The following is a 25,001-nucleotide window of genomic DNA, read 5'->3' as shown; positions in this document are numbered from 1 at the left end:
ACAAAATGAAGCTTCTGCTTCTTTGCATTTGAACGAAATTTCAAGGTTCTTGCTTCTTGGAATGACCATGTTACTTTGGCCTCATTTTTTATTCATAAGGAATTGTAAAATTCACGTTTCGTAAGCCATAAAAATCTGATTCTTCAAGTGTTCTTTGAGAATGTAAAGTTTGAAAAGTCTAACGTTTCCTTTTTATCAATTGGGTAAATGTAGTATTTATCCAAAGCCCCTAAGAAAATCAAGAAAATGATGAAGGAAGATGATATGATAGCACCAAGCTAAAGCCAATTGTTTTGATTAGGGGTGGGTATTCGATAATTCGATACGGTATTTATGAATTACGGTTCGATACTTCGGTATTCGATATATTAATTGTGCATACCAAATACCGTACCAAAGTAGTTTGGTACGGTTCGGTATTTTCTTGTTTGGTTCGGTACGGTTTCGGTATCGCACCATTCCTATCTAACGTGACAAGAAGTGTGGAAACCGCATATACATATAGTTGAAAAAAGTTGTCGTTTCATTGCACTGGCAAACAGTTGGGCTTGGGCAGAGAAAGCTTGTCATAAAGTGAACCAAATCTTAATTAAGAGTAATATATATAGCTCCAATGGAGAAAGTTTTCGAAGAACAAGTTCTCAGTTCTGATTAGCAGAACGATTTTCATCTCCATTCGCAAGTTGAGCTGCTTTGAGGCAGCACTAAACAGACGCCAAGGTAATTCCTAATTCCAATTGGATATTTTGGTTAGGTTGGGAAATAATGGTGCGTTAGGCTGGGAAACAACGAAAAGAGAGTAAGGGACTTGGGTTTAGTATTATTGGGTTAGGCGTTTAGAATTTTGGGCTAGGCCGCTGGGCAAGTGTAGGATTGTAGGTAAATTCGGTATTTCGATATACCGAAATATCGAAACCTCAGTACGGAGGACCGTACCGAAATACTGAATAACCGAAAATTTAATACCGAATTATACCGAAATACCGAATTAATTCGGTTCGGAATTCGGTTTTCAGATTTTATGCTCACCTCTAATTTTGACCAAGAATTGGAGTGATGGGCTGAGATCGATAAAAAAAAGAGTTGTAAAAGTCTAACGTTTCCTTTCACTTTTTAATTCATGACTTTCATATGCAATGTCTTGGGAATGAAAAGGTTTTGTAATTTTGTGACACTTAATCAATGAATGACTTAGTCATTTCTTGATAATGTGGCTAGCTGCAACATGGGGATGGGGGTGAGATATTTAATCTTTATCCACTTATTAGGTAATTGGATAATGTCCCGTTATCCGGCAATTAACCAATTACTCGTATAATTAAAAATTATCTCAAATTACTTAAAAGTACTACTCATTTTTAATATATATATATATATATATATAGAATTTTGCTAACATACTACATGAAGGTAGTATATTAGCACCCTACCCATTTTTTATTTCACATAAATGTCCCTGCCACCTCAATAAGTGCTTAGCCTTTTTTAGTCTTTTCACCCAACCAACTCACAAATAAAAAGAGTATTTTTTTCCTTAGAGATAAAACACTAAAGCAAGTCATGTTCTTTCCCCATCTAGTTCGTCCTCCATCCACGCCCCTTCTCTTCTCTCTCTTCTGTTTTTTTTTCTTTCTCTTCCTAAGACTAAGAACTATTACGAGTTTTGGAGTTGTGTGAATTTGTATTACCACTTTTTGAGGTAATATTCTAGTTCAGTACCGCTTCAAATAATGCCCTAAAAATATATTTTCAAGATCTGCTTCAGGATGCAGATCTGTTCTGTTTTCTTCTTCTTGCCTCCGTCCTTAAATTCTAGGATTTTATTTTTCACATCTACAATTCATTTTGGGACGATGTTAGTCTTATTTGGTAGAGTTCGTGTAATTTTATTAGCTCCTATTGATGACGAAAAGCGTAAGAAGTGTGAAGGTTGGAGGCGTATTTCACTAGATTGTAAGTCATTATTTTTTCTTGGGTTATTTATATTTTTAATTACTTCCTACAATTTACAATTGGGAATTAGGATGTTTCATGTTCATAACTGGATGATTAAATAACTAGATGGGTGTAACTCTTTTCTTTTGCAGCATAGAAGTCAGTTCTATGTGATTGAAGATGGATAGTAGCTGGGAGGCATGATTGCTGAAAAATTTGATATTTTTGAAGCTCAAGAAATTTTAGATTTATAGCACTTATAAATTCTACAATGAGGAGATTCTCCTTCATGAATTTGGCTTTAGAAACTAGCAGCTTATTCTTGAAATTTTGTAAGAGAGGATGTTCTCTTATACCAAAAGTAATATTGGAGGTTAGGCTTGAAGTCCCCCTCCTCTTGTACATCTGAACCAGTTTTTACATGGAATAAAGAATATTCCTATTCAAATAATTGATCTGGTATACAATATATTGTTCTAATGAGCAAAAAGATTCCTTGTTTAAATTAAGTAGTAAGAGATGAAAACATATTGATTAAAGCCCTTCCTCTTGTACTCATCTAAAACAAAATTTACATGAAATAAAAGATGTCGCTATTCAAAAATATGATGTACAACAGCTGATTTCTTGTTCATAAACAGAAAATGATTTCTTGTATTTTTTATCTCTACACAATTCAACTTGAGATCAACAAACTATGATGTGCAATGGTTGATTCTTGTAAGCAAAAGGACTTTTTCACAGTTGGATCACCTTAGAGCTTCTTTGTCAATCCTTTTAGAATCCTGCAACCAAAGTAAATTTTTTATTTCAGTTTTTATGCATTATGAGTATCTTTGTTTAACAAGAGATTGGATATAATGAAACTCATATACTTACTTGTTAGGAGATTGAGTTGCTGGGATTTCTGTAATTTTCCTTTTCACTGGACAATTTCTTGAGTTGTGGCCAGTTCCACCACAATTAGGAACCTTGCAATATCTTAGTTTCTTTGCAACCTCAATGCCCCCAACTAACCTTTTTCCTTTTTTTCTTCCCTTTGTCTGAGATTGTTGTGGATTTTCAATGTGATAATCTTCATCTAGAGAATTGCTCTCTATAGATCGACTAAAAGAAACATGTTCATGCACTTCACCCGTATGATCATTTTCAGGAAAACATTGAACAATTTGCAGCACTCTTTGCAATTCCTTCTTAGCATATTCAAGACGACCTTTTGTCTTTATTGATTCAAGAGTCAAATCTCTGAATGTAGCATGAAGACTCTAAAACTCATTATCGTTACTGGATTTCATAATATGAGTAATCTTTAGAACCAATGAATTTTCTTGCCTCCACCTAGCCAACAAATATTTATTAGGCAACATGAAATAGTTATGAGCACTAAGTACTCGAATAGAATGCCTGCACAAAATTCCTGAAAATTCAAAGTCTTGGAAAGAACATTGAACAACCTCTTCTATTGAATTCCAATAGACAAAACGCCCACCATCTATTTTGATGTAGTGACGCACAAGATATGATCCATCACTATGTGGAAATAGAACATACTCAATAGAAAGTATCATCTCATCTTGTAACAACTTGAAGGCGAAGGGCATGAGAACTTTTGATGCATGTTTCTCCATCGGCATGAATGTCTTAATTTGAGGATTGTAATACTTTTGCCGCATTATTGCCTCTTCACCATCATGGTTTCTTATACTAACTGCAGTAGCAACCTACTCAACAAATTCTTTTAAACTTGTTCTTGCATGTAAAAATCTTTTCAAATATGCATTTATAGATTATGAGCGTCCAGTCGTCGTCATTCCAGCAAAAAGGTATCCCTTCAAGTATGGTAGTGCCCAAGATGCACGATTTAAATATAGCAATTTAATATGCCTATCTGATCCAAGGTCAAACTGAGAGATCAATTCATCCCATTGGTGCTCAAATTCTTCGATGTTACCAAGTTCATAAAGTCTCTGAAATTCAAATTTAAATTGCAAATATCTTGAACCAAGGACAAAAGAAAACCAAGTAGAGAACTTGGATGTAATATGCCATATACAAAAGGCATGTTTAAAATGCGGCAATTCATTGGCAATAGCTTCGGTTAAGCGAAGATCTTGATCTGTTAATATAGTCTGTGGGTGCTTTCCATTCATAAGACGTACGAAACTCTGCAAAATAAATATACAGTATCAGTAAAGCTAAAAGAATTCTTGTAGCTAGATATTATAATAATTTTTACCTTTAAAGCCCAAGAAAAAGAAGATGCCTTCTCATTGCGCAAGAGAACACAACCAAAAGAAATAGAATTTCCATGATTGTCCACACCAATCTAAACTCCTAACGGCATTTCATAACGATTCAATCGATAAGTAGTGTCAAAGACGACTACATCTCCAAAAACTTCATAAGCACGAATAGAGTCTCTGAATGCCCAGATGACATGTTCGAATCTTTGACATCCATCAACAGTGAAATCATATTGGAAATCAACATCTTTGTCTTTTAAGCTCTTGCATATTTTCAATAGCTCCAGGGCATCACTTTCAATATTAGTAGAACTTTCTGATTGAACAAAGTTTCTTATATCTTTTTTTGTTAAAGGCAATTGGCCTGGATCTACTCCCTTTTCTAATTCAATCACTCTTCTGATTAAATTTATGGAACAACCAGCTTTAGCAAGAAGTGTAATTCGTGTTTGATCAACAATGTCAATATTTTGATAAGCGGAGAGAAATTGTACCTCTTTATCACTCAAAAGTTCATGATTGTGAACATTATCAAAATACACCACTATCCAATGAGTGATGCCATCAAATATATCTTTGGCGATGGACATCTTGGCTTTATAGTTACATCCGGAAGATTTTTGATTTCTTTATCGTTCTTTTTCAACTACCTTTTGAGGATGAGGGCTACCAGCTCGATGACATACATAATCCTTTTTATAAATTTCCATAGGATGTACTACACTTCCTAAATGGCGATCACGTCTAACTTAAAAATCAAAACTTTTAGCAAAATTCATATAGTAATTGTAAGCTTCATCATCACTATCAAACACTTTTACTATTTGTAAATCACCATCGCTAATATCAATAACATTCTCTTTTCTAAGTTCCTCATTTGAAGTTGTAGTAGTTCCTACAACTGTATCTCCATTAATAAAGCACCCAATATCACCACATGGGCAATGATTTCTTGAAACTCCTATTGTCAAATCATTGGTATTGTTAAAAACCTGTATTTTTTAATTCCATCAAAAGAAATAATTTTGTCAAAACTCTAAGTAATCCAACTATAGAATCAGTTCATTGAAACTGTAAATTCGTGTTATAAATCAAAAATCAAGAAGAAAATCTAAAGGCACAAAGCAAATATAAACTAAATATTCTTTAATCGTTGGACACCTCTGTTTCAAAAGTAAAAAAAAATGCTTTTAACCCTAAAATTTGATCAACAAATGAAAAGTATTAAAATACTATATGCATACCTCCATTATGCACTAGTCAATGTTGGAAGAAGAGAAAACTTAAGATATAATCTTGGAATTTCATAGAAGAGCAATAGTTGTTTGGTCCTTTTTTTCCGCTAGTTATGTACAGTAAATGGCGCGATTTAACGGGAGGGTCTTGAAAATATAATTTTTAGGGGATTAAGTGAATTGGGAGAATTTGGGTGAAAAGACTAAAAAGGCTAAGCACTTATTGAGGTGGCAGGGACATTTATGTGAAACAAAAAATGGGTAGGGTGCTAAAATACTACCTTCATGTAGTATGTTAGCAAAACCTATATATATATCATATTATCACGACCATATGGTACCTTGTATGGTACTAGTCCATAATTATCGGGTAGTATCGCTCGACTCATACTTTATCCCAAATTGGTCATTTTCAACGAAACTCGTTTTCTTTTATTTGTGTACCCTTTTATCCTTCATAACACTTATTTATCTCTTGTTATAAATAGAGTAAATAAGTTAACGTCAAGATGATCTCATCCCCGAATCTACGTCAATTAATTGAAGACGAAACTTTTAACAAACAAAAACGCGAGATGTAACAAGTAACAACAAAGTCAACCTACGGTCAAACTTAGGAATTCTTTAAACCTTCAAATTACTAGTTTTCAACTAATCAAGTTAGGGACTTTCGAATTCGATTCTAGGCATATGCCCAAGTCCGAAATCACGATACGATCCACTGGGACTGTCAAAATACTGATTTGGGTATGTTTACATAAAAATATTGATCGTAATTAATTCAAATCGTTTTTAAGGATAGAATTCACATTTTCTTTAATTTTGCACATAAAAATTTTTTGAAAAAAGACAAAGACTGCGCAGGCAAATCGAAGAAGACTAAACAGAGCTATTCGAGGTCTTGGAACATAGAAATGAAGGCTAAAACTCAAAGTGACCTATCGGATCATCACATTTAAACTGTAATTCAAGAACAAGACATCAAGCCCTTGAAGTTGAAAATCGTGAGAAGAAGAATCAGAGGACTACATCTTTTAATTTAAGGTTGTCTAAAGATTGCAACCAGCATAAATCATTAAAATACAAATATTTTATTTGTTGCTATATTTCTTGTCTTGATTACTCCCTCTATTTCAATTTATGTGAATCTATTTCCTTTTTGGTTCATACTAAAAAGAATGACCCATTTATATAATAGAAAATAATTTACCTTTATGTAATAATTTATAGCCACACAAAATATATGTGCTCATTTTACAGCACAAGTTCAAAAGTCTTCTCTTTTTCCTTAAGTTATGTGTCCAGTCAAATAGGTTCACATAAATTAAAACGAAGAAAGTATTATTTTTCAGGAATGCAATCTTAGTTTTTACAAATTTTGACATGTCTGGTTGTCATGACACTAAACCCCGACCCGATCGTGATGGCGTATATCTTGAAACAAGGCCAGCTGACACAAACTCCCAATCCATCCAAACAGATATATTAATTCAATTTAAGTCATTAATAGGTGATAAATCCCAAAATAAAGTGAAATAGAACAAAAGCGGAAATAAACACAGCCCGGCATCGGGGTGTCCCCAATCATGAGCATCTAAACATCCATCTAAGAGTAGGAAGAGTCTACAAAGTCAACTACAATCCAGTACAAATGAAAATAAAGATAGGAAGGAGAAGCACTGGGCTGCGAACGTCGAGCAGCTACCTAGTGAACTTCGAACAGGCTGCTAGAAGCAATCAACCCTCGCTAGCAGGACCCGAGGCTCCTGAATCTGCACACAGGGTGCAGGGAGTAATGTGAGTACACCAACTCAGTGAGTAATAAAAGTAAAGGTAGCTGGGCGATAAGAAAATACGTAAAACACAGCAACATGCTACAAAGAGGCAGTATAGAGCCAATACAATGCAATAAAATAGTGAAAACTTATAAAAACACCTTAGTTCAGCAAAAACCTCTTTAAAACATCTTTTAATAGTTCAAACGAGTAAATGAAAACGGGAAGAAAAGATAGAAACATAAATCAGCTCCTCGGGCAAAATACCAATAGAACTAGCCCCTCGGGCAATAACATGGAACAACATCAGCCCTTTGGGCTATATCACATCTCACATTGGGTACCCGTACTCACTGGAGTGTATAGACTCCGGGAGGGGCCCCTTATGGCCCAAGCGCAATATCAAGCTATCTCGTGGCATAATCAAACAGGCACTCAGCCATATAACAAGCCACCTCGTGGCGTAACATATTAGGCCCTCGGCCTCATAATCATGAATCAGTATATCACTGCTGCGGCGTGCAGCCCAATCCAAAAGTATCCTCACAACACAGGCCCTCGACCTTACTCAGTCAGAATCTCATAAGCCACTCGGGCAACAGTAAAATATGATGCTCTACCCAAAATATCATTTAAAATATCAAAAACAAGTAAAGATGGCTGAATTGTGAAAATATTAGAATATAGCATGACTAAGTACAATTAAGAAGTCAAAATAGTGAGGAATAGTAGTAAAAATCCCCTAAGGGTCCAAAATAGTTGGCACGAAGCCCAAATATGGCATTCAACCCAAACATGATGATAGCAAATAGTTTTCAACCAAATACGTAGTTAAACAGTCATATGGGATGGACTAAGTCACAATCCTCAATGGTGCACAACCACACGCTCGTCATCTAGCGTGTGTGTCACCTCAAAATAGCACAACGATGTGAAATCCGGAGTTTCATACTCTGAGGACAACATTTACAAGCATTACTCACCTCTATCCGGTCCAAACTCTAGCCAGCGATGCCTTTACCTCTCGAATTGGCCTCCGGATGCTCCAAGTCTAACAAAAATCAATGCACAACCATCAAAATATGCTAAGTGAACAAAGCCAACTCGAAAGTAATCAAATTACAACACAAATCCCGAAATTGGCCAAACCTGACCCCCGGGCCCACATCTTGGAATCCGATAAAAATTATATCAATAAACTCCTTATCACTTCCCGAGTTCACTCATATCAAAAGCACCAAAATCCAAAAACAAATGATCACTCAAATCCCTAATTTTAGGTCTCCAATTACAAGCCCTAGTTTTTTCAATATTTAGGCTTAAATTCTACAAATTCCATGATTAATTAGGTAGAAAACACATTAGGATTGAGTATTAAGTCCATAAATCTTACCTCCAAGTGTTCTTCCCTGATTCCCTCTTCAATCCTCTTCAAAAAGCTCTAAAATCGCCCAACAATGGTGAAACTTAGACCCAAAATCGCGGAATTGGTCTTTTAAAACATTCTGCCCAGCACTTAAGACCTCTTCTTTGCGAATGCGGTCAACGTCTCGCGTTCGCTAAGCACAACCTGGCGTTTACCACTTTTCCTTCATCGCGAACGCGACACCCTGGACGCAAACATGAAGCCTCAGCCTTCTCACCCATCGTGATTGCGACCCCACAACCACGAACGCGAAGCTCACAGACCCCACCCCTTCGCGAACATGGGACCTCCATCGCGATCGCGATGGCCAAACCTCCCACCTCTCATCCTAACAGCAGATTTTCTGCAAACGCGAACAGCGAAGGCCAAAAGCTTGCAACACTAACAGCAGATTTTCTGCAATTTTTTTCAACTTGAAATGATCCGTTTAACCACTCGAAACTCACCTGAGGCCCTCGGGACCTCAACCAAACATGCCAACCTATCCCACAACATCATTCAAGCTTGTTCCAACCTTCGGAATGCTCAAAAAAATATCAAAACATCAAATTTACATTGGATTCAAGCCGAAGAATTTCAAAAAAATTCCAAATTCCTCTTTCGATCAAAAAGTCTATCAAACCACGTCCGAATGACCTGAAATTTTGCACACACATCCCAAATGACACAAAGGACCTATTAAAACTCTCGGAATTTCATTCCGACCCCTAATCAAAATCTCACCTACCAACCGGAAAACGCCAAAATTCCAATTCGCCAATTCAAGCCTAAATCTACTTCATACCTCCAAAACACATTATGATCACGCTCCTAAGTCCCAAATCACCTCCCGAACCTATCCGAACCATCGGAACTCACATCCGATTCCTTTATCAGATAAGTCAACATCCGGTTGACTTTTCCAACTTAAGCTTACCCAAAAGAGACTAAGTGTCTCAAACCTTACCAAAACCTCTCCGAACCCGAGCCAACCAACCCGATAACACATAATACCACTGAACAAGGCAATAAGAAGCAGAAATGGGGCAAATGGAGTGGTAACTCATGAAACGACCGACCGGTCGTTACACTAGTGGAACCTATTTTCCTCTCATCTCTTCTCTTCAAAAATTCAATAACACTACGATGGTGTTACATCTCGCGTTTTTGTACGTTAAAATTTCGTCTTCAGTTAATTGACATAGACTGGGGGATGAGATTATCTTGAGGTTAACATATTTACGCTATTTATAACAAGCGATAAATAAGTTTCATGAAGGATAAAGGGTACACGAATTAAAGCAAACAAGTTTCGTTGAAAGTAGCCAATTTGGGATAAAGTGCGGGTCGAGCGATACTACCCGATATTTATGGACTAGTACCATACAATGTACCATATGGCCGTGATAGTATGATGTATTAAGTATATTAAAAATAAGTAAAGTTTTAAGTAATTTGAGATAATTTTTAATTATGCGGGTAATTGGTTAATTACCGGATAACGAGACATTACCTAATTAACTAATAAGTGGAAAAAAATAATAATTCCCACTCCCTAAAAGAAACGTGGAAACTAGCCACCTTATAAGGAAATGTCTAAGGTCATTCCTTGATTATGTGCCATAAGACTACATATCCTTTCCAATTCCAAGGGTTTAATTTCTTGAAAATTTTAATATTCTATTCCAAGGTTACATAACTTTATCATTTTTATTCCTGAACGTGAGTATAACACTTCTACTTTTCATTCTCAAAAGAACACTCCAAAATCAGAATTCATATATTAAGTAACGTGGTTAAGCCTGTAGAACGTAAGTCTTCAACAATTCAATGTAAAAATTTTGCGGTTCCAAAGGAATACGGTGAAATCTTTTCCAAGAATATTATATGGATTTTTCCTACTCCAGGTATATTAAGGTCATCCCTTTTTTCTTTTTGGCGTGGTCCATGTTATATAGAAGAAACGAGCAAACTCACAGTTTCCATAAACGACTCTATTCATAGAAATACTAGGAGTCTCCTTGTTCTTGATTCCCCATGTGACATATTGTTATATCTTCTATTCATGGGTCTCAGAATAATGCACAGTTGATAAAGTTTATTCGCGAAGAATATTAAGATTTTTAACATATTTTCAAGTGTTTTATTCATTTATGCATGTACATTGACCCATAACCAAACGGCGTTAATATATATATATATATATATATATGTGTATGTATGTATATGGGATATGGGAAAAAGGTTACGGCGTTATGTACGCACCACCACCTGATCAGTTAGTTCATGTTGATGATGTTGCCCATAGAGGCCGAGAAGATATGATGGGATGCCCTCAGTGTCTTGATGATGTTATGTACACCTATACCCATGCATGACACGACATTTATATACACATGCATAACATTATAAATGTTTCAGAATTTACAAAGTTATTCAGATTTAAAGATGGATTTCTTTATTCCATGCTTCATCTATGTCTTTTACGTACTGATTTTCATGCCTTACATAGTAAATTTTTCGTACCGATGACCTATTTCACGAGGCATGTGTTTCATGCTCGTAGGTGAAGGTAGGCAAGATGATGGTCCCCCTTCTTAGGATCCTTGATCAGCGAGAGTTGGCGTGCTCCACTTCATCCGGAGTTGCTTTTTATTTTGATATGATATGTTCGTGTATATATATATATATATATATGGGTATGATGTGACTCAGACCCGTCCTTGTACAATTATATTTCTATTAGAGGTCTGTAGACAGTATGTCTAGTTGGGTTTTATATGGCCTTGCCGGCTTCCGATTTTGAGGTATATAGTTGTCTATAGCAGCCTTATCGGCTCGCCTTACGTATGTTGCACGTATATGTATGTATGCCTTTTTGGGCAGGTTTCCTTCATGTATATTATTCTCGTAATTCAGCAGATGTTATTCAGATTTATATATTAGACGCATGCTTAGGGGTGTTTGACAAGTAGGACTCAGGCACCCATCGCGGCCCATCGATTTGGGTCATGACAAAAGTGGTATCAGAGCAGTTCTATCCTAGGGTTGTCTACAGACCGTGTCTAGTAGAGTCTTGTTTATGGGTAGGTTATGCACCGCACTTATAGATAGGAGGCTACAGGACATATAGGATGTTATCCTCTCTTTTTGTCTTAGATGGTGCGATATAAGAATTCATGTTCCTAACGATATGTTATATTTTCAGTGATGCCTCCAAAGACTGCAACTACCCAGAAAGAAAAGTCTGTGGCTGGTGAGACTACTAGTCGAGCGCCATGAGTTACCAGGGCTCGGGGAGAATCTCATAGTGAGATTCCATCTCAGACTTCACATACCCCGCCCTTTCAAGAAGAGCTCCGAGATGCACCAGCTCTAGCACCCCCTTGTACATCCAGATCCTCAACCATATGCACTGGGTCAGGAGATTAGAGATGTTATTCAGCTATTAACCCGATTAGTAGTCGCGCAGGCTCGGCATCAGGAAGTAGGTATTGGTCATATAGATAGGTCCGTTAGTGCCAGGGTTCGTAACTTCATTAATTTAGACCCTCAGGTATTCACTGGCGCAGACCAAACAAGGACCCTCAAGTATTTATTGATAGAGTGCAGAGGACATTACGGGTAATGAAGGCCACTGCGACTGAGTAAATTGATCTAGTTTCCTATGGACTCCGAGATGTTGCAGTTAATTTGTACGAGTCTTGGGAATTGTCCAGAGGTGAGGATGCCCCTCCAGCGGTATGGCAGGAGTTTACAGAGGCTTTTTTCATCATTATCTACCACCAGAGCTTAGACGAGCCAGAGTTGATATGTTCTTGACCCTTCGGCAGGGTAACATGAGTGTTTGGGAGTACAGCCTTCAGTTTGATTTGTTGTCTAAGTATGCTCCTACTATTATATCTAAGATGGAGGATCGGGTGCACCGGTTCGTGATAGGATTAGAGCCTCACTTCAGCCAGAGATGGATATTTCTCGTATTCAGGCATATGCTCAGGGTGTAGAGGAGCGTAAGCAGAAACAAAGGGCCGATCGTGAGCATGATAGGGCCCAGAATAAGAGAGAGAGGTCTTCGGGTCATTTTAGTGAGTTTCGAGGTGGTCAAGGGCAGCAGTACCTGAAGTATCCAGCCTAGCCATCGGCTAGTGCACCCCCTCAGTTTGGAGGTAAGAAATTTGATCAATCCACATATTCAACGTCTGGTCAGAATTTTTAGGCCTCGGGTTCTCATTATGGGGGTGAGTCAAGTCAAATGAGGTCGCCCTTGCCACGATGTGCTCAATGTGGTAAGCAGCATGCCGGGCAGTGTCATATGGGATTGGGTGTTTGTTATACTTGAGGTTATCCGGGCCACGTTATGAGGGATTGTCCGACGAGAGGTTATGCAAGCATAGCTCAGCCAGTGGGATTTGTAGCTGGGTCATCATCATCAGTACGCCCCCCCCCCTAGGCAAGGTCCACAAGAACCAATGAGTCGTGGTAGAGGTAGAGGCGGAGCATCTAGCTTGAGCAGTCCTCAAAACTGCATTTATGCGTTGGCAGGACGACAGGATCAGGAGTCATCGCCTGATGTTGTTACATGTATATTATCAGTCTCATCATATGATGTATATGCACTGATTGACCTAGATTCCACCTTATCATACGTTACTCCATTAGTTGCTAGTAGGTTTGAAATAAAACCTAAATTGGTTAAACCTTTTGAGGTGTCTACACCTATTGGGGACTCAGCGATAGGTAAGAAAGTATATAAGGGTTGTATAATAGTAGTTCATGGTCGGTCTACCGTAGCAGACTTAATCGAGTTAGATATGGTAGAATTTGATGTTATAATGGGTATGGATTGGTTGGCTTCTGGTCATGCCACCGTTGATTGTAGATCAAAGATAGTCCGATTTCAATTTTCAGGGGAGCCTGTTTTGGAGTGGAAAGGTAATATGGCATCGCTGAGAGGTAGATTTATTTCCTATCTCAAGGCAAGGAAATTGATCAGTAAGGGTTGTATCTATCACTTAGTTCAGGTTCAGGATATAGAAATAGAGTCACCAATTATTCAGTCCATCCCAGTGGTTAATGAGTTTCCCGATGTTTTTCCCAATGAACTTTCGGGTCTTCTGCCAGATCGAGTAATTGAGTTTGCTATTGACCTACTACCAGATATTCATCCAATATCTATTCCTCCCTATAGAATGGCCCCCACAGAGCTGAAAGAATTGAAAGATCAACTAAAGGACTTGCTTGAAAAAGGCTTTATCAGACCTAGTACATCCCTGTGGGGAGAACCTATGTTATTTGTGAGGAAGAAAGATGATTCCTTACAGATGTGTATTGATTATAGAGGTTTGAATAAGGTGTCGATCAATAATAAGTACCCGCTCCCGAGGATTGATGATTTATTTGATCAGTTGCAAGGTGCAAGGTGTTTTTCAAAAATAGACTTGAGGTCCGGGTACCATCAGGTAAGGATTAAGGATAAAGATATTCCGAAGATAGCATTCAGGACCAGATATGGGCACTTTGAGTTTCGTGTTATGTCATTCGGTTTGACCAATGCCCCAACAGTATTCTTGGATTTGATGAACTGTGTGTTCAGGCCCTTTTTAGATCTGTTCATAATTATATTTATCGACGATATATTGGTGTATTCTCGTTCAGCACCAGTTCTAACGCTCCCATAAGGGACCGATGGTTATGTGATCTATTGTGACGCTTCTGGTATTGGATTGGGTTGTGTGCTGATGCAGCATAGTAAGGTTTTGGCTTATGCTTCTAGACAACTAAGAAAGCACGAGAAGAACTACCGTACCGACGATTTAGAGTTAGCCGCGGTGATTCATGCACTAAATATATGGAGGAACTACTTGTACGACATTCATGTTGATATCTATATGGATCATAAGAGCCTCTAGTACATATTCAAGCAAAAGGAATTGAATCTACGCCAAAGGAGATGATTGGAGCTACTTAAAGACTATGATGTTGATATTTTATACTATCTGGGGAAGGCAAACATAGTAGCCGATGCCCTCAGCCATATATCTATGGGTAGCCTATCGTATTTACAGCCAGAAAGATGGGAATAGCCCATGAGGTTCATCAACTAGCTAGTCTTGGAGTTCGGTTACTGGACTCAAGTGATATTGGAATTACTATTCAGGATACAACAACATCCTCTTTAGTAACTGAAGTAAAGGAACTCTAGTACGAGGATCATGTGTTAGTTCATTATATGGATATCACCCCTCAAAAGGAGAAGACACCGTTTGAAATTACAGAAGATGGGGTCCTCAGATATCGGGGGCGATTATGTGTGCCTAGTGTTGTATGGATGCATCGGCTGGTTATGGAAGAAACTCACTATTCTCGTTATTCTATCTATCCAGGAGCAACAAAAAATGTATCATGATATCAAGAAAGTATATTGGTGGGACGGAATCAAAAAGGATATAGCTGAGTTTGTTGTTTAATGTCCTAACTGTCAGTAGGTTAAGATTGAGCATCAGAAACCCGGTGGGTTATTGCAGGCTATGGAGATTCCGACTTGGAAATGGGAAGTAATCAATATAGATTTCAACGTAGTCTTACCTCGTACCCAGCATAAGTTCGATTCGATATGGGTGATTGTTGATAGGCTTACAAAATCAGCTCATTTTTTGCCCATTAGAACTACATATTCCTCAGAGGATTATGCAAGGCTTTATATTAAGGAGATAGTACGACTACATGGTGTCCCTGTATCTATTATCTCGGATAGAGAAGCTCAATTTACAGCTAACTTCTAGAGGTCCTTCCATAAAGGATTGGAGACTCAAGTAAGTCTTAGTACAGCATTTCATCCCCAGACATACGGACAGGCTGAGCGTACTATTCAAACACTGGAGGATATGTTACGAGCTTGTGTAATAGACTTCAAAGGTAGCTGGGATGATCATCTGCTACTTATTGAGTTCGCATATAATAATAGCTATCATTCCAGTATTTAGATGGCTCCATATGAAGATTTTTATGGACGAAAGTGTAGGTCGCCTATAGGGTGGTTTGATGTTGGAGAATCTCGGTTACATGGGCCATACCTGGTCCAGCAATCCATAGAAAAAGTAAAGCTTATCCGGGATCGCCTGTTGATAGCTCAGAGTTGTTAGAAGTAATATTCTGACGTGCAGCGATGAGATTTACAGTTCGGGATTAATGACTGGGTATTTTTAAAGGTATCACCTATGAAGGGTGTGATGAGGTTTGGCAAGAAAGGTAAACTTAGCCCATGATATATTGGGCCTTATAGGATCATTTGGAGAGTGGACCAAGCAGCTTATGAGTTAGAATTGCCCTCGGAATTGGAGTCTGTCCATCTGGTTTTTCACGTATCTATGTTACGAAAATGCATTGGCGATCCTACCCAAGTGGTGCCCATGAATGATGTACAGATTATAGAGGACTTGTCTTATGAGGAAATTCCGGTTGCCATCCTAGACCGACAAATCTGCAAGCTATGGAATAAGGAGGTAGCCTCTATGAAAGTACTTTGGAGGAACAACAATGTGGAAGAAATGACTTGGGAGGCCGAAGAATACATAAAGTCTAGATATCCTTACTTATTTTCTCCTCCATAGAAGGGTCCGACTGGGACATCACAATCGTAAGGTACGGGTATAAATTCTTGTATTGGTTATCATCATTGGTATTGTGAGGCCATTGTCATTATTGATGATTATGGTCCTATGTGGCGTTGAGTTTTAAGCTTCTACAGGGAAAATTGGTAGTAGTATTGTTACTAAGGCGACTCTACCAAAGTTATATAGATCCCGGAGAATTAAACATTTGAGGACGAAGGATGTTACATCTCGCGTTTCCGTACGTTAAAATTTTGTCTTCAATTAATTGACATAGACTCGGGGATGAGATTATCTTGAGGTTAACGTATTTACGCTATTTATAACAAGCAATAAATAAGTGTCATGAAGGATAAAGGGTACACGAATTAAAGAAAACGAGTTTCATCAAAAGTGACCAATTTGGAATAAAATACGGGTCGAGCGATACTACCCGATATTTATGGACTAGTACAATACAATGTACCATATGGCCGTGATAGTATGATGTATTAAGTATATTAAAAATAAGTAAAGTTTTAAGTAATTTGAGATAATTTTTAATTATGAGGGTAATTGGTTAATTACCGGGTAACGGGACATTACCTAATTAACTAAGAAGTGGAAAAAAATAATAATTCCCACTCCCCAAAAGAAACGTGGCAGCTAGCCACCTTATAAGGATATGACTAAGGTCATTCCTTGATTATGTGCCATAAGACTACATATCCTTTCCAATTCCAAGGATTTCATTTCTTGAAAACTTTAATATTCTATTCCAAGGTTACATAACTTTATCATTTTCATTCCTGAACGTGAGTATAACACTTCTACTTTTCATTCTCAAAAGAACACTCCAAAAATCAGAATTCATACATTATGTAACGTGGTTAAGCATGTAGCGACGTAACTCTTCAACAGTTCAACGTAAAAATTTGGGGTTCTAAAGAAATACGGTGCAATCTTTTCCAAGAAAATCATACAGATTTTTCCTACTAGAGGTATGTTAAGGTCATCCCTTCTTTCTTTTTGGCATGGTCAAGGTTATACAAAAGAAACGAGCAAACGCACATTTTCCATAAACGACTTTATTCATAGAAATACTAGGGGTCTCCTTGTTCTTGATTACCCATGTGACATATTGTTATATCTTCTGTTTATGGGTCTCAAAATAATATGTTTTTGATAAAGTTTATCCGCGAAGAATATTGAGATTTTTAACATATTTTCATGTGTTTTATTCATTTATGCATGTACATTGACTCATGACCAGACGGCGTTATATAAGCATATTTATATGTATATATTTATGTATATGGAATATGAAAAAAGGTTACGGTGTTATATACGCACCACCACCTGATCAGTTGGTACATGTTGATGATATTGCTCACAGTGGCCGAGACGATATGATGCCATGCCCTCAGTGGCTTGATGATGTTATGTACACCTATACCATGCATGATACGATATTTATATACACGTGCAGAACATTATAAATGTTTCAGAATTTACAAAGTTATTCAGATTTAAAGATGGATTTCTTTATTCCATGTTTCATCTATGTCTTTAACGTACTGATTTTCATGCCTTACATATGCAGATATTTTTTGTACTGATGCCCTATTTTATGGGGCCTGCATTTCATGCTCGCAGGTGCAGGTAGGCAAGCTGACGGTCTCCCTTCTTAGGATCCTTGATCAGCGAGAGTTGGCGTGATCCACTTGATCCGGAGCTGCTTTTGATTTTGGTATATATATATATAGGTATAGGTATGATGTGGCTCAGTCTCGTCCTTGTACAGTTATATTTCTATTAGAGGTCTGTAGACAGTATGTCTAATTAGGTTGTTTGTAGCCTTGCCGGCTTCCAGTTTTGAGGTATATAGTTGCCTATAGCAGCCTTGTCGGCTCGCCCTACGTATGTTGCATGTATATGTATGTATGCCTTTTTGGGTAGGTTTCCTTCATGTATATTATTCTCGAAAATTCAGCAGATGTTATTCAGATTTATATCTTAGATGTATGCTTAGGGGTGTTTGACAGGTAGGACTCGGGCACCCGTCACGGCCCATTGGTTTGGGTCGTGACAGATGGCCGCAATAAAGATCTACTCCAGATCTGATACTACTGAAGAGGCTCAGTCCAAAAGTTGATTGAAAGTTGCCATAGAGATTGTTGGCCAAATCAAAAGGAACCAAACTAAAATGATGGGACGACAAACATCTCAAATACAATCAGAATCTATTATTGGCTTAGGTTATCATCTTTAAAAGGTGTAAGATCCTTTGCAAGCACGATCCAAAAAGGGAACGATGTCGCCGAAAGGATCGAGAAGGTTCTTTTCTAACTTAGTTTATCTAAGTCACAGAAACCCTTCATACAAGCTGATGATGATGACTTGGGCGATGGATCTATTCTGGTCTCTATTAATATGACCTCTCAACCAAGATCTATCCCATTAATTATCTATGTCATTCTTTATACTCTACTATGATCATGCAAGTGATGGTTATTGAAGCTTCTACCATTAAAAAACATGTAAATTTGACGAAAGCAGTTGAAGGCTTGTCAACGAGCGTACAAGATCAAGATACTAAACTTTTCAAGTTAACAAATAAATTGGATAGCATAGTAGAAGGAGAATTCACACAAATACCTTTAAATCTTAAAAGGTCACAAGAGAAAGGAGACTCCTCCGTGTGAGCATGTGATTTTTGCACTATACGAAATACTCCTATAAAATTCCCAAAAAATAGGTTTTCTGTTAATTATTTGCCATTTTTAGGAATTTTTCTAGAATTTTCTTAATTATTTGCATTTCTGTGCATGTTTAATTTTTATTTAAATCATGAAAAATACCAAAAATATCATGCATTGCATTTAGGATTTGTTTTTATATTTTTAGGATTAATGTAATTAATTGTTTTATAGAAATTTGAAAATCACAAAAAATAGCTTATTTTTACATTTTTGTCATTTAATTTTTAGTTTATTGATTTTTCTCTTTTAATTTATAATTAAGTGGTGTTTGTAATTTTTATAAATAGTTAAATAATTTAATTTCACATTTTAGATAATTTAGGATTTTTAATTAAAAAAGAGAGAGAGAAAAGAGAAAAGAAAAGGAATAAAAAAGGTACTCCAAAAGAATGGATTTTCGGAATTGGATTAAATAACCAAATAGCCCAAAATTTGACCCAAACCAGTCCAAATCCTACCCAAACCCAAGCCCAAAATTAATTATACCCGGTCCAGCCCCGTCTAACCCCAAACGACCTTGTTTCATCACCCTTTAATCCTAGCCGTTGGATTTCCTTGATCCAACGGCTCGCAACTCCCTACCTAATAATTATAAAACTGTCCGAAAACCATACCCCCCCCTAGTTGAACCCTTTCACTTTCCATCTCTCTCTGTAAATCACCCAAACCCTAGCCGCACTTTAATCCCATGCCGCCTCCACCATAAACCACCGCCGAAAATCGCCTCACGGCGGTTTCGGTGGTCCAATCGTCCCCAAAATAACACCATGAACTCCCCTTCAGCTCCCCATTCCAAATCTCCACTCCCTTTCCCTCGAATCACTGTCGGTCTCTTCTAATCTTAAATCGAAAGACACGGCCAAAACCCTAGTTATTCCAAATTCCACCAAATTCATACCCTACAACCCTTACCCCTATCTAAGCCTTAAATTACCTTTAGCCCCTTCCAAATAGCCCCCAATTTACCTGAATTTTAGATCTTAGATTCATAAGCCCTAAAAAACCTTTGTCAGAATTGATTCTGGGTTTTAATGGCTCTATTCTACATGAGTCAAACTGCTTTTGATGAGAGCAGTTGACTTATGTAGTTTGGACCTATTGTTCGAAGTGGCCTGACTCCGACCAAGTCCTCCGGCTCTAATTGTTTTATTATAGGTAATTTTCCAAGTTTTTTTGCTTTATATCTTATTCTCCTTTTTCTTTTCTCCTGGCCACTTCTTTCTCTTTTCTTTTGTTTAATTTTCCTTTGAGTTTTGTTCTGTCTGCAAATTGCATGTTTCAATTTTCTTGTTTTGCATTTGGCCATAGGAACTGATAGTGTTGTTTTAGGTTTTGTTTTTAGTTTGGCTTGTTTTGTTACTCAGTTTCCTCCGTAATTTCATTTTTTCTTCTAATTTCTTTTCCTTTCTCCTAATTACATTTCTGTCTAGTTGCATGTTTAGGCTAAGTTCAGATTTTCGTTCACATGTTCAATTGTTTATTTATTTTCGATTGATTAAAAGCATGTTTGAATCTTGAATACTCAAATTGCATGATTTTGAATCGGTGCCACTGTTTTTCTTTGAATATTTTCCTGGTATCTCCTTGTCTTTTCCTTCTCTTTTTAGATGCCCTAACTCAGTTTTTTTTGTTTAGAGAACTTCTTCTTTTAGGGAATAATTTAGATTTTAATTCTAGGTGGTAGTCTCATGATCCTTCTAGGCTTTTGATTTAGATTTTTGATCTTATTTAGGTTTGTTTATGTTGGCCCTGATGTGAAAATCAGTAGAAACTTTAAGGACCCATTTTAATTAGAAAAGTTTTGATTAAGACTGAAATAAGTAGTAACCTAAAGGGTAAAAAGGAGTTTTTACTTAAGCTGAAAATCAGAAATTTCTAGAAAATGTACAGATGTCCTAGCTGTTATAAAAATGTGCTAAAATATAGGACAGTTGTACCAAGAGCTGTTAAAAGGACTGTACTATTATTCCTTAGGATAAGGAATATGCTTAAAAGATACCTTCCACATCGACAGCCTATATATAGGCTCAATCATTCTGAAAAAAATAGATTTGGATATAGATTTTTCATACAGATTCAGCTTCAATATTCTGCACAAAATCCCTGAAATCACAACATATTTTTTCATAAATCTTAAAACTCCTAATTTTGCTTCCGATTCTTTACAAGTTGGGAATGGTTTGAAATAGGGAGTTTCTTGGTTCAGTTGTTCATTTTCTGGGTTCAAGTGTTTGATTTTGAGTTTGAAACTTGGTTTTTGGACTGTTGTGGTTCCTATCCTGTTGCTTCTCTTTCTGGTTAGAGTTTCATCCAGTTCTTGCACCTTTTAGTTGATGTGTTGTTGTTGTTGTACAAGGTACTAAATTTCATTCTCCCCATGTAATGTTTGTTATTAAAGAAATGTGAAATCAGTTGCATATAAATGATGTTTGGTGATAATGAATGTCTTTTTATGATAGTATTTAGCCTTAATGATATGATTATAGTTGAATCTTGAACATGTGAGTTTAGATTTTGAGCATGAGCAAGTTGATCTATGTCTGAATATTTTATGAGTTTCAATCCTGCAAAGTTAACCATTAGGGCTGGTTTTGAGTTTTTTTAGTCAGTTTTTTACCTTTTGTTTGGACATATAACTTTCCCTTTTATTTAAATCCTTTTGTATGTCCTTTGTTTTTTCTATTATAAGCTGATACCTACAGATTTGGCTATTTATTGGCCAAATTAGCAGGTTTAAAGGCTAGAAATTGGAGTTTACATTATGCTAACACAAGAGAGGACCAAGCTCTAATGGACAAACCATGTCCAAATGAGGAGGGATTCTTCAGGATATCAGTTATCCAAGATCAGTAATAGATTAGCTTTAGTACAGCTTAGTTTATGTATTCCATAGGTATTAATGTAATTTGAGAGTTTTCTTAATTTATTTGAAGAATGTAATGGTTATTTTTAGTTTTCATGTTTTGATTAACTATATTTAGGAATTCAGTTATGTGTTTCTCATGCCTTACAAAACAGTAGTGATGTAGAGGAGCTGGGCTTCAAGCCCACTTAGTGGAACTGAAGAAAAAAAAATTTGTTTGTTCAATAAGAAAGAAAGGGGTTGAACCTGCAGCCCAATCGAAAGGCCAACCTCAAATTGTTTGGGCTTAGCCTATAGGTCCAAAGCTTTGAGTCAGCCTCATAAGCCATCCTTTTCTTCTTAAATCGCAATTCTTTTATTATATTGCAAAAATCAATTGATTAATTTTCTTTAAAATTAGAATCAGGTTGGTAAAAATGAGTCTTCGAATTTGGATTGCAATTTTTGTCTGTTTTTGTTTTCTGATTAAAGTGAATCGTTCTCCTTGCAATTTCTCTAGCAGTTTGGGTAAGTTCAGAACACAAAGGTAGATAGGCCCAGGCGTTAACTGTGGCCCGCCTGGATAAGCCCAATGTGGGTGAATTTGTTCAAAATTCAGACTTGGGCAGAAACTTCAGGTTTCCTTCTCCATTGGACCAATTCACGAGCCCAAATACAGCCTTTACAGCTGATTCGTCCAAGTGAGGAGTCATGGCTGGCCCATTCCTTTTGTCCAAAACAATTAAAAACTTTTCATAATCATTTAGCATTTGTTAAGCTTAAGTTAGCCTCAAATAGGAATATTCTAGATGGCCTTAATTAAATAAGTTTCTTCTAAAACCATTTGAGGTGTGCCATGTTTTAAAACCTATAACATATGGCCCTCATGAACTTACTTAAAAACTTGTAAAATTGAGGTGTGCCATGTTAAATAAAACCCCTAAGCCCATGGCCCTCATAAAACTAGTTAGCTTTTATAGAAAATGTGAGGTGTGCCCTTTTCATTAAATAACACATGGCCCTCATGTAATTAATTCAAACCTTTTTAAAATCGGGGCGTGCCATCTATTAAACTTTCCATGGCCCTCGCAAACATTGTTTGTAATTTGAACCTTCGTAGTTGCTTTAGGCGCGTTCCTTAAATTGATTTTTAGTTACTAAATTCGGGTGTACAATTCATGTGACCCAATTTCAATTCTTAACATTGTTAAATAGAACATGTCGCGAACTGCGGGTGCATTTCATGTGGCGTGGTTCAAGGAATGTTTTAAATAACGTTGAATCTTCCTAAAAGCGTTTTAAAATAATTAAAAGCGGTTAATAAGCTAAAAATGCACAATAGGTTAATACATGCAATAAATCGGATAATAGGCCAACTTTAATAGTTTAAGCGACCATGCTAGAACCACGGAACCCAGGAATGCCTAACACCTTCTCCCGAGTTAATAGAATTCCTTATCTAGAATTTCTGGTTCGCAGACTTTAAAATAAAGGTCGAATATCCTCGATTTGGGATTTTAAAATAAACTGGTGACTTGGGACACCATAAATTATTCCAAGCGGCGACTCTGAAATAATTAAATAATCCCATTTTGAATAATGTCACTTTAATTGGAAAAACTCCCTATTCACCCTCGGGGTGGTAAAAAGGAGATGTGACAGCTCTGGTGACTCTGCTGGGGAACCAAACCCAGAACTTCGGTTCAGGGTTCAAGAATTTGAGCTTAGAATAACTGTTATAATTTGCTTGTTTTATCTGATTTTTACATGTTGAGCCTAATGTGCAAATTGTCGTTTTTTACCTTTGATTGTTTGGACTGTATATAAATTATTACGAAACCCTCCTCTCTCTGAGACTTCTAAATCATCTGGGAAGTGTGCACTTCGTGTAACTTCTTTTCTATTAGAGTAATATCCCAAATTTAGAACGAGGTTCGAATAAGTTGCAAAGCCGGTAAAGCTTATGTATTTCCGGTACGCTGCCTCCCCCCACCCCCCCCCCCGGCTCGAGCTGTCTGCTCGGGTAAGCTAGGTCTAGAACAATACACCGAGGGTTTAAACCTAGTATAACAAAGCCTCACGCTGGATCCCTAGTAGGAACACTTGTTTGCATCACGTGCATTTAACTTTGGAGACTCAACACAGGGGTTGGGTATGTCTAGGACAGGTGTACCCGAAATGAAAAGACCATCACGATGCATTCTACTTGCTACTTGTGCATTTATTTGCTTCGGATTGCATATTGACCGGCTTTTGAACAATAGAGAAAAGTTGGAGATAGAAAAATTAATTTGAGGGTTGAGAGTGATAATTACCTGTTTTGAAAAACTTGGTGTCCAAAAAGTACCGAAGCTCTTCCGAATTTTTGGAAAAAAAAAGAAGAAATAAAACTTTATTTCAATAAAATGTTTGATATTGTTTTTATTATGTCAAAAGTGCCCAAACTACGCCAGTTATACTCACCGGATGTGGGATACGTAGGCAACCCTCACCGGGTCCAACTCTATTTTTGCAAAAATAACCCAAAAAGAACAAAAATTTTATTGTTTTGTCACAAATAAGTTAGGTGATGACATTCTTGTCTAAATAGCCAAAATATCCCCAAAAGGGCGCCGGAAGGCTGCTTTTGCAAGAACAACCATCTATGGTTTCTTTTTCAGATTTTTGGCCGATTAGCAAACACAGCCTTAAAATCTTCTTTCCTGAAGTGCTGAAGGGTCGTATTTGCAAGGTTAGGTTTTTGCTTTGAAATATCAATTTTTGAAAAATTGATAACTTTCTCTTGAGTCAGAATAAATCATGATTTCTTAACCAATCACCCTAATAAATGTGCAGGATGAGTACAATTGAAAATGAACCCTTCGCAGTTCTTGAGGAAATCCCATTACAGCTTCATATGTGGTGGAACGACTTAGGAAAAGTAAGCAGACAGACTGTGGTAAAAGTTTTGGGCGGTCTTGTCAGTCTTCTGAAAATCAAACCAAGGTTGGATGTAATTGAGGCTTTGATACCTTTTTGGGACCCAACTCATAATGTGTTTCACTTTTCTGATTTTGAGCTCACCCACATGCTAGAGGAAATAGCGGGCTATGCCGGTCTTAGTGTGAATCTCAGAAGTCGATACCCGGTGGCGCCAAGAACAGTGACTCCTCACAAGTTTCTAGACCTGCTGAGCATCAGTCAGGAGGTTCAAGATGGAAATCTATCTCAGGGAT

The 25,001-nt window shown here is 37.2% G+C and overlaps 2 protein-coding genes and 1 long non-coding RNA gene across 3 annotated transcripts; 1 reads left to right on the top strand and 2 right to left on the bottom strand.

Annotated features, from left to right (window-relative positions):
- The first annotated feature begins 1,547 nt into the window (after positions 1-1,547).
- Positions 1,548-2,386, top strand: LOC104232846 (uncharacterized). Its single transcript, XR_712465.2, has 2 exons — positions 1,548-1,953; positions 2,088-2,386. It is a non-coding gene; the product is annotated as an uncharacterized lncRNA (long non-coding RNA).
- A 303-nt stretch (positions 2,387-2,689) lies between these two features.
- LOC138875448 (putative protein FAR1-RELATED SEQUENCE 10) lies at positions 2,690-3,608 on the bottom strand. Its single transcript, XM_070154277.1, has 3 exons — positions 3,327-3,608; positions 2,815-3,200; positions 2,690-2,720 (listed from the first exon to the last, which is right to left on the bottom strand). The coding sequence occupies exons 1-3, from the start codon at positions 3,606-3,608 to the stop codon at positions 2,690-2,692; spliced, it is 699 nt and encodes a 232-aa protein (XP_070010378.1).
- A 114-nt stretch (positions 3,609-3,722) lies between these two features.
- LOC104232847 (protein FAR1-RELATED SEQUENCE 11-like) lies at positions 3,723-4,768 on the bottom strand. Its single transcript, XM_070154276.1, has 2 exons — positions 4,268-4,768; positions 3,723-4,100 (listed from the first exon to the last, which is right to left on the bottom strand). The coding sequence occupies exons 1-2, from the start codon at positions 4,766-4,768 to the stop codon at positions 3,723-3,725; spliced, it is 879 nt and encodes a 292-aa protein (XP_070010377.1).
- Between the last annotated feature and the right edge of the window lie 20,233 nt (positions 4,769-25,001).

This window comes from Nicotiana sylvestris, chromosome 8 (assembly GCF_000393655.2).
Source record: "Nicotiana sylvestris chromosome 8, ASM39365v2, whole genome shotgun sequence".
Taxonomy (NCBI): Eukaryota; Viridiplantae; Streptophyta; class Magnoliopsida; order Solanales; family Solanaceae; genus Nicotiana; species Nicotiana sylvestris.
The sequence above is the reverse complement of the archived record's forward strand: the minus strand, read 5'-3'. Positions and strand labels throughout refer to the sequence as shown.

Coding starts and splice junctions, on each gene's coding strand:
- LOC138875448 (XM_070154277.1), bottom strand. CDS start 3,608: ATGCGGCAAAAGTATTACAATCCTCAAATTAAGACATTCATGCCGATG. Junction 3,201..3,326: donor TGTGCAGGCATTCTATTCGA/GTACTTAGTGCT, acceptor AATGAGTTTTAG/AGTCTTCATGCTACATTCAG. Junction 2,721..2,814: donor GCAACTCAATCTCCTAACAA/GTAAGTATATGA, acceptor CTTTGGTTGCAG/GATTCTAAAAGGATTGACAA.
- LOC104232847 (XM_070154276.1), bottom strand. CDS start 4,768: ATGTCCATCGCCAAAGATATATTTGATGGCATCACTCATTGGATAGTG. Junction 4,101..4,267: donor GTTATGAAATGCCGTTAGGA/GTTTAGATTGGT, acceptor TTTATTTTGCAG/AGTTTCGTACGTCTTATGAA.